The sequence below is a fragment of the Periophthalmus magnuspinnatus genome, chromosome 17, assembly GCF_009829125.3.
Source record: "Periophthalmus magnuspinnatus isolate fPerMag1 chromosome 17, fPerMag1.2.pri, whole genome shotgun sequence".
Taxonomy (NCBI): domain Eukaryota; kingdom Metazoa; phylum Chordata; class Actinopteri; order Gobiiformes; family Gobiidae; genus Periophthalmus; species Periophthalmus magnuspinnatus.
In genome coordinates this window covers 7,366,512-7,376,561 of record NC_047142.1, presented here as the reverse complement: position 1 = coordinate 7,376,561, position 10,050 = coordinate 7,366,512, and the positions used below count along the sequence as shown (strand labels likewise).

The 10,050-nt window shown below is 40.1% G+C and overlaps 1 protein-coding gene across 1 annotated transcript; it reads right to left on the bottom strand.

Annotated features, from left to right (window-relative positions):
- Window positions 1–154: 154 nt before the first annotated feature.
- LOC117385543 (neurabin-2-like) lies at window positions 155–7,271 on the bottom strand. Its single transcript, XM_055228584.1, has 18 exons — window positions 7,201–7,271; window positions 5,325–7,116; window positions 4,426–4,558; window positions 4,232–4,352; window positions 3,987–4,091; window positions 3,794–3,884; window positions 3,583–3,720; window positions 3,459–3,512; window positions 2,994–3,094; window positions 2,696–2,824; window positions 2,415–2,511; window positions 2,291–2,342; window positions 2,079–2,215; window positions 1,776–1,999; window positions 1,637–1,702; window positions 1,351–1,549; window positions 797–985; window positions 155–409 (listed from the first exon to the last, which is right to left on the bottom strand). The coding sequence occupies exons 2-18, from the start codon at window positions 6,927–6,929 to the stop codon at window positions 215–217; spliced, it is 3,636 nt and encodes a 1,211-aa protein (XP_055084559.1). The 5' UTR covers window positions 6,930–7,116; window positions 7,201–7,271; the 3' UTR covers window positions 155–214.
- Between the last annotated feature and the right edge of the window lie 2,779 nt (window positions 7,272–10,050).

Here is a 10,050-nt window from a genome sequence, read left to right as displayed (position 1 = left end):
TACATAGATATGAGTTCTTAAATAGCATACTTTATTATTAAAATCATTAATAATAAATTAAAAACATTAGCATTTAAATATTCATATAAAAAGAGCAATATATAGACAATCTGCTGGTGCATCTTGAGTATTATAAGTTGTGTAACGCTTGTTAAAAATCGGTACATTTCAAGTGGCATTTTAGACCCTCACACAGGTGGCAAAGGCATTTGATTTACAACAGTGACTCAGTCCGGATGGTCCCTCTCTTGTATTCCCTGTGAGATTTCTTGTCCTCTGTCGCGTCTGTGTCCCTCACCTCCCTGAGCCTCTTGTCTCTCTCTCGCTGCTCCTTTTCCTCACGTTTCCTCATGTCCTTGAGCTTCTTCTTCAAACATGAGCGGTCGTTGTGATTGCACACACCCAGAGCCTGTCACAAGGAGTGCAAGGACAGAGTCAATAATTAAACCCAATTTTGTCACACTCTTCCTGAGCAGAAAAAAAGCTAAGATCAGTAGCTGAAATATATTCAAGAGTGTTGAAACATTGGCACCGTTACTCTATCAGTTAACAGTTTAACATAAAATACCTTCTGAAAGGTGCTCAAAATGGTGCCTATTCATGTGCTTCAGCATCATGTTATATGCAACATTTTTCCATTCAAAAAGATACATCTTAAATTGTTCATCTCTGTGGCAACAACCCTCATTTCTTTCTGAAACCTACTAATAAATGGGAAGATGAGACCCATGAAAACGTTCTATACATCTCTAAAATACTTAAGTTGTTTGCAATATTTTCTTTGTCTTGAGCTAACCTTCAGTTTATCAGTATCCATGTTGAGAAGCTGCTCCCCGTTCACACCTTTGGCAGAAAACTCTGCTGCATACTGTTCCATACTCATCCCCACGAGCCACCGACACACCTGCTGACTGCTCCATTCAGTCACTGGGAGACTTTGCCATTGGTTGTTGTTATTGGTAGGAATCAAGTCATCATCCAAAGTCTGACAATAAAAAGGCAGCAGTGAATTAATTATATAAACAAAAACAAAAAAATTAATTGGTGGGGACGCGTTTCATGCAAGGAGAGGAAAGGACAGACTCACCTCAGTAGATGAAAAGGTAAAAGTGCAAGAGTGCCCAGACAAAGAGTGATTAGAGACGTGACCCACCATGCTGGAGCTCCCCAGGGGAAAACCAATGCTCTGTAACCAAGAACAAAACTAACCTCTGGTGATGCCTACAGCTCAACTGCATGCTCACCCGTGTATGTCTATTCAACAAAGTGATTCTACTGCTATTTGCTATGCAGGAAAGATCAGGAAATTTGGACAGCTAGTAAGCAAGTAAAGCTTATTGGTTTATATACCTGGTCTCTTCTTCCAGTGGTCAGATACGGCAGGCTGCTGCTGGACAAGGACCTAAGCCTCTCATTGTTTTTCTCCTGATCCTCTTCCTTCTCCGAGCTTTTATCCCCAAACCAGGGGAAGGGCAAACATGAAGGCATAGAGGAGACCGAGGCTGTTGGAGAGATCCCAATAGGCTCTGCCAAGTCGCCACAAGAACTCCTGCAAGGAAAAGTACAAAAAATAGGAAAGGAAAGAAAAATGCACACATATATGCAGACAATTTCAGTGGTTACTCCGATTATATACCTGCTTGCCATGGATTTTCTACTCTTTTTTGCACTCTGTCTTTTGTTGAGAGACTTGCGAAGACGACTTGAAATAAACAAAAATTGCCAGACAAATTAGTTTACAGCCAAGACAATTTGTTGACATAAAATATCTTTACCTGAAATTGGGGAACTTCCTCTTGGACTTTCTAGAGGAGGAGGACTTGAGAGGTGAGCTGGTGTCAGTGATGTAAATGGGAGGTGTGGACACAGAGATAGAGGGCAGCTGAGGGCTGTGGGTGGAGAAAGAGGATGTGCTGGATAGGTCACTTCTGCTGGCTCGCTGTAGTGCAGTCGGAGCAGGCAGTGACTGCGTATCCACTGATTTTTGTTGTGCTACTTCCTACAACATGCAGTTTAGAAGTTACAAAGGCACATTTCACAGACAAAACCATTAAAAGTGTTTAACGCCTGTATCTGACCTGTCGTCGGAAGCTCTCCCTCAGTTTGTCCCGGGAGGGTGGGTGGCGCTTAGATTTCTGGGCCAGTTGAGCCTTGGCGATGTGAGCACTGCAGTCTAGGAGTCCTGTATCAGGGACCAAACTATACCATTGACCATCTGAGGGATTAAAAAAAAAAAACAAAGTTTAATCTTATAGCCAAAGTGAATGTCTAACCAAGGTTTCATACAAACCTGTTTCTGACATGTTGTTGCTCCTTCCAGATAAAGATTCTCTTGCTTTTTGCTGTGTACACAGGGAGTATCAAATGCAATAGTAGTTTCAGATCAAAACTTGCAATTCCAAATCTCTTCTCACCTGAATGGACAGTTTTTCCATCAGCTCTTGGTGCTGCTCCTGTTTCTGCTCCAACTCCCTCCTCAGTTCTGCTTCCCTGTTTTCCGCCTCCTCCACTCTGGAACAAATGTTGTTGAAAGCATTTATAAGGCTTATAAATATAATAATATATATATATATATATATATATATATATATATATATATATATATATATATATATATATATATATATATATATATATATATATATATATAATAAATATTTATATGGTGATACTACTATTGAGCAAATCTAAATGCCTGCTCTGATATTCCCGGAGCAGTCTTTTGGCCTTGCTGTATTTGATCTCCAGGTTTTCTGATTGGCTCTGGGCATCTGCCAATCTCTGGCTGATAACTCTGCAAAGTGTCTGAGCCTCCTGCCAATACCTGGACAAAAGAAGCCAGATAATTACTTGGTTTTCAGTTTAATCAAAAAAATCATCATATTTACCAACCGGACACATTGACAACATCTATACAACTATTTGAGCACATTTTATATACAAATCAAGTTGGCTGCAAATAGGAATGCACTAAAATAATAAGGGGCATCTACTTCTCCAGTTTGCCAGCCTTCTCTTCTTCATCTTCTATTTTCTGTTCAAGCTCTGCTTTCTGGTTCTGCCAACTAGCCTGCTGCTCCTCCAGTGTGCGCAACTACAAAACACAACATGGCACATTATTATGCATGGTACCAATTTTAAAGCAGGGCAAACTTTAAAACTGCCCCACATTTTTTGTTTTCATGTGTTTTGTAATACTTTTTGCAATAAAACTTTTATGTTCACCATCTAACAAGTTGGAATAGAATCCTGCTACAAAAACCATCCCCAACCCAGTTATGCCACAGATTACAAGTAAAGACATAAAGCGCGGATGAACAAGGGCTGTGCCTCAATAAACTGTGCTTTTTTCATACGCAGTTAAATGGGTCAGTCTCCAAATGTGGATGCAAAGATACTGAATTACAGTGAAAGCTGCAGTGGTTTCTGTGAGATCTCAATCTAGTGGAGTGACCTACCTTTTCTCGAGTGCTCCGTAGTTGGTCTGTTCTGATTCGGAGTTTAACCTGGAGCTATGAAGTTAAAAATATAGATCACACATTGTCCTCTTCTGTTGAACCTTAAGTTGCCTATATGACATACCTGCTGGTATTTGAGGTATAGTTGGTGGTTATCCAGGCCAGAAAGCTGTGACACATCATCTTCCTCATCATCATTGTCATCCAGAGAGTTATATTCAGTGTAGCTTTCATCATCTTCATATTCACAGCATCTCTGCCCCTGATACATTAGCAAAAATGTTGTCTCTTAATGTTAAAAGTCAGTTATAAACCAGACTTTAGAATTATCTTACAGTATGAGGAGATTTCTCCATCTCTAGGCTTTCATTAATTAGCCTTGCCACCTCGCTCTCCACACCTTCCTTCTCACGACCAATCAAAAACCTGTATTAAATCAAATCCAGTGGTTACATTTAAAGCCATGTTATCCAAACTAATACGAATTAAGAGTCAAAAGTACAAAACCAATACTAAATAAGCACTTACTTGACCAGGCCTGACGTATTCTTCAAAACAGTGGCAGCAAACAGCTGGGAGACTCCAACTAAACTGACACCATCCACTTCCACAATCTGGTCATTCACTTGAATCCTAGCACATAGAACATACATTTACAATTCTGTACATCACTGCATTGTTTTATGTGTCCATTTTGTTGCCCAATTTTGGACACTCTTTGCATGTGCGTGTCTTCTCTCAAAATTACTTTTAAAGCAATTACAATTACATACCTTCCATCTTTCTTTGTTGCACCACCTTCAGTGACAGATTTGACAAAGATTCCAAGCTTCTCCAGTCCTTGATCAGCACCTACACCCATTCCTATGATGCTAATTCCCAAACCCTCTTCTCCTAAAACAAGTGTTTGTGATAAATGAACTCTACCACAGGTTAAAACAGCACAATTTGGCTTAAGTTTAAAAACCTTTTTCGATCTCCACAGGAAAAACATCCATCTTTTCCACACGCTTTTCCAGCTCATACTCCGCGGAGGCAGACACTGGGTCAATGTCATCGTTGTGTCTGTCATACTCAGCATTTGAGTAAGTGCTGAAAACCTAAGGGACAGTTGATAAGAGTTGTGAATACATCTTTAGAATGCACTTAAACTACACCAAAATTACATTGATGCCAAGTAAAAACTATATGCATCTTCCTTGTGATTGTGTCGAAATAACACAACAAAGTTCAAAATACTTCTTAAGTGTCCATAAACTGATTAAATTTCTGGTACTGTTAGTAGGCCTGTCACGGTAATTACTATATTGACTTGTCATTCAATAAATGAAAGCTGGAACACTATATTTCGAAGCTCAATATTCATCATGTGCATATTTTTCTTGAAATGGTGGGGAGGTTTCTGCATATTTTTATGTAATACAGCAAGATTTGAGCTGTAGAGGGAAGGAAAAATTCCCTCCAGGACCAATTATTGGTTAATTCTGTAATTTGTTTGAGCACAGGTCTTTTAATGAGACTGTATTTTAAAAAGTGGTTTCCTGCATTGTTGTTATTGTATCAGAGGCAAAAAGTACTTTGAATATATCACACTAGCAATGTTTCGTGATTCAAAATGTGTTATCATGGCCTAACTGTTAGTAAATGCTGGTATAGGTAGGAATGTTTTCATTGCCTGTGAATAGACAGCTCTAACACACTGAAACATGTGGGATCCTGCCTCTCCTCATTCCATGTGGCTTATAAACATAGCTTTAGGCACCATTATACTTTTAAAACCTACAATGTAGACCCTATACTCAGAAATATTCATTCTGCATTTACACTGAATAGTTGCCAGTACAGATAAAGTTTATCCGTCCTTACTTTGATGGGTGCTGTAGAGAACTTGACCTTCCGTTTTCCATCTGGAGTCTGTTCTTCAGCACTAGACCCAAATTCAGGGATTCCTGGGATTTCCTCATATTCCAGAACAGACTGCTCATTCGGGCACTGGTCTTCTTTTGGGTCTTGGACATTCATAGAAGCTTCATTCTTGACCCCACCAGAGTTTACACATCCCACCCTCTCCTCTTCTTCCCCTATTCCCTCCTCAGTGCTACACCTCTTCTCCACTCCCTGCACTCTGCTCGCACTTCTGTCTTCACTCACCACACTTTCATCATACTTTTCGTCAAATTCACCTTTCTCCAAACTGCACAACTCTTGGTCAACAACTTCTACTTGCATCCCCGCTCTCTCCTCTGTCACGGAGTCGCTTATTACTCCAGACATGTTTGCAGGTTTAAGGGACTCTTCTCCACCTTGCCCCTCCCATTTTGTGCTCTCCTGCTCATACAAGTCTACACTGCCATTTTCATCCTCTGTTTTATATAACACGTCTTCAGTGAACTCATTTTGTTTGAGCTTTTGTAGGTTAAGTTCTTCAAAAACATCATCCACCAAATCTTCCACTATACAAGGTGCCATGTAACTCACAGATGTCTCCTGCCAGCCTTCCTCTGTTTTATTGTCTGTCTCTCCGTCACTTTCAGAGGACCCATTCTTTAGGTCAACAAGCTCAGCCCTCACCGGTTCCTCACTTGTCAAATCTGGGTCTAAATGCACTTTTTCACCTTCATAATGGTCCCCTTGTGTTATTTTATTAATATGTGACATTGCAGGTTGAACAGGTGGGCCAGGCCAGATAAGAGGGGTGACTGAATCTTCATCTGGATCACTGGCTCTGGGAGATTTATGCTGGCCTGCCATAGAGACCTGCACAGAAGGCTGAGCTGAAGAAATATTTACGATGGGAAGGTTTATGAATTTGTCTTTATCTAAACCATCCATCTCCGGAAGCTTCATGTCTTTATCCTTGTCCCACGAGCAGTCACAGTCTCTGGGGTAATCGACTTCCTCCTTCCCCCTGCTCCTCCTAATGCTGTTTGAACCACCAACGGGCACTGCCATTAGTTTTGTCTCAAATAGCTTGCGTGTCACACTGAACTTCTGTGCCAGAGCTGCCCTGTCAATATCCTTTATTTCTTCTGATCTGCTCTTCTCTTGTAGAAAGGAATCAGGAGTGGAGAGGCTCGTGGCAGTGCTCAGGACAGATGAAGAACTGACAAATGAACGCCGGGTTGAGGGAAAAGGTGAGGTTGGTTTTTGGGGTGAAAGTGCTGGTGTGCATCCTGCATTTTGTCCATCTGGTTTAAGCTGTTGATTATCCATTTGTAGAAAGATGTTTTGACTAATTTTGGCTCCCCTAGTGCTGCCAACCCGCCCTCTGCTTACTGGGTTGTTGCTTGTTTGAGACATGATTGGGTCTGACAGGCTGGGTGGTTGACGGCTTGGGTGCACGCTGGACTGCTGAGCCCCAGACTTTAATGTGATCCCAGAGTCAAATGAGCACTTGATGGCATGGAAGTCGGAATTATAGGTTTTTCGGTGAGGGGAGGCACTCCGGCCTTTGCAGTCAGTCCTCATCATTTGGGATATCTTTGAAAAAGTCACTAAATGTTACTGTTAGAAGCTGGTTAATTGCTGCAAATAAAACACTTGAGGAGACAGCTGGTAACTTAAAATGCTACTCCATGCTCAGATGACTGCTGGGCATAAAGTTCTGGGTTTAGTGGTGTACCAGTCTTTCAATATTCTTACATTGACATGAGGATTCCTTGAAAAAGCAAAAAGACACAATCAAAATTAACAGGCTTAGGCTAAATAGCAAGAAATCGCCCTGATGCATTTTGATACTTACAGAAATTAAGAATCAACAAAATTGCCAAATCCAGAAACATCAACACAGCCAAGTTTGCACTGAACAGCCACAGGTGCGCCAGTTGCACGGAGGCTTTCAAATAACCTCGGAAATCTGAAAATCCAGCAGGTCATGGACGTTTAGGAAGCCATTAAAAATCTCCCGACAGCAAAAACTTTACCTTATCAAACAACACTCAGGCACAAAGCCCTTCACCTGATTTGAAAGAGCCTATTCACAAATTGTTTCGTGTCATAAACGGTTCATACATTTTAGTAGAAGAAATTACGACAACTACTGAAGATCCACAATGACCGCAGACGATCGGAAATAGTAAGTAGGACACAATTATTTACATCGACTTAATAACTTGTCTAATCATGTATTATACAATTTGATATGATTAATTTCTTACCCAAAGCGTTGTCTGTGCTGATGGCTCCCTTACTGCGATAAATAGCCCACAGACAGATGGCGACTCATGTCCCTAAAAACTGTAAATGGATTATCCGGGTTAATCCTGTGTAAACTGCTCCACTATGAACACCAACCCCGAGCAAATAAATGAGCCTAGAGGAAGATGAACTGACAGCATCTTGAGCATAGCTTGTTTAACCTGTCCAAGAAATCCCATGGCCAGTGATCATCCACCAGACTGCAGGGTTAAACGGGCCTACTTGGTCCATTAATTTAGATAAATAGCCTAATTCTATTGTAAACATTATATTTATATCCTTTATGATCTACAAATAACAAAATAATCTCTAACCTGACTCTAAAATCAGGTTTGTGCCACCCCAAGCCTGGAAAAAGGGTTGTCTTAGGAAGGCCATCTTACACTAAACTAAATTTGAAAACCTAAATTTGAATATTTATTAGTTTGACCACAATGTAACTAATAATGTTACATTCACTTACCTTTACTTGTCTCTCAGGATCCCTGCCAGTCTTGTTGTCTGTTGTGTAAAATCACATTTAATGGTAAGCTTTGAAAATGAACCTGTGCCACCATCACAGTGCAAACTTGAGCAACAATGCGTCACCTGCAGAACAAAACAGTGTCTACCTGTGCATCTCCAGAGCATCTCCTGTGCATCTCCAGTGCCTGGTGTCTACACTGCTGGTGCTATGGTGCTGTAGTGGACCAGACTGGACCAAGCAGAGTGGTACTGCTCAGTGTGACCTGGTTCTGATTGGAGACTGTTGTCCCAGGTGGCACAGGGACCTAGTTGATATAAATACTGGCCAATCACAATCAAGCGTTCTTTTGAATGAGGGTAAGTGAGGGAGGGGAGGATGGAGGGAAAGTGAATTGAAAGTAAGGAGTGAGGGAGTTGTATCAGGGTAGATGGTGAAGTTTAGAGGTTGGATAATAGAGAATGGGGAGGAGATGAGATATAGAGGACATTTAAATATGCACTGTGAAACTTTTCTGGTGGGTGATTAGCTACCTTGTTTCCATGGAGATGTAATTTTAACTCATCTGTACAACAGTTATTTCATAAGTACTTGGGAAAACATGTACTTGAGTGTGCCAATTTTCCATAGATCTGACCTGTAACTTTGCCATCTGTTGTCACCTATTCCCATGGAAATAAGATAAGTTTAATGCCATTCTGTGGGACATTTCTGAACATTTCTAGGAAACCAATAATATCACCATTAAGACAAGCAGGTGGCGAACCCTCCACAAGAAAGGTTACATAATGTGCCTTTAGCTCACTGAGTAAAATATCAATTCAATGAAATAAATCCCAAAATATTCTCTAGCCTGCAGTATAGATGAAGAATCTATTTTACTAACCACAGACTGAAGGATAAGTAGGCCTAAATATAAATGTATTTGTCATGCAGGCTTCTGTGACCTTTTACAATGGTGCATGCTCAGTTCCTGTCAAAGAATATTTTCAGAATTTACGTCAAAGAATATTTTCAGAATTTACTTGTAAATGTTGAACATACCTGTCCTGAAGAGGAACACTGTGGATTGACTTTTATTGTATTTTATTTTGAGGATGAGATACAGCTGAGGAGATTTGGCAAAAAGATTAAAAGAATTAGAATCACAGGAGGTTTCCCAATGTGCGTCATCATTACAGAGTTTGTCCACAAGAGTGCAGAGTTGTTATGCTGATGATTCAGATATGCAGTAGATACTTCAAGAACACAGATAAACCTGTCATGAACAGAAATTACAGTTGTTAAATGTGAACCTTAATGAAAGATTAAATGGCAATTTCTGAGTCAGTCATCACATTCATGGTCTTTTTCAGTTGGTATCAAAGACTGTTCAACATTATTCAGTCTTTAGTTAATGAACAATGTGAACATTCAATTAGCACCAAGGCATTGTGAAAGTCACACACTGATGTCGAAGTATAGGGTTTGTATAGGCTGAATTTAGCAGATAGACAAGTCCCATATCTGTTCAGTCGGGCGCAGTGATTTTGCCTCACAGGAGGAATAGCTCAGAGTCTGAATACATAAATGTTGGCTCCACTCTCTCTCACATCACACAATCAGCTGAGTGACTGTATGTGAGCTGTGATTGAGCCAAACATGCCTCTAAATGAGACATTATTACATAATAATAAATGAATAATATATTGAACCACTTAAACACAAATGCTGACATAAGGATAGCTATTTTTCTTTTATTGTGCAACAGTAATGTTCACAGCATTTTGCTTTAAATCACCTGCCATTGAGGATTTGCATTGATTTGTTTTATTCCAGAATCCCCACTCATTGCCCTGTTTGTATATTTGTGTGTGTTTTACTGTATATAGTACTGTATACTTTTACTGTATATGTACTGTATATATATATATATATATATATATATATATA

Bases quoted from the DNA above. Each gene is read 5' to 3' on its own strand.
- LOC117385543 (XM_055228584.1), bottom strand. From the start codon at position 6,929: ATGATGAGGACTGACTGCAAAGGCCGGAGTGCCTCCCCTCACCGAAAA. The intron at 2,343-2,414 runs GTGAGAAGAGAT...CTGTGTACACAG, and splicing joins TGGAAAAACTGTCCATTCAG to CAAAAAGCAAGAGAATCTTT. The intron at 2,216-2,290 runs GTTTGTATGAAA...TTAATCCCTCAG, and splicing joins CAACAACATGTCAGAAACAG to ATGGTCAATGGTATAGTTTG.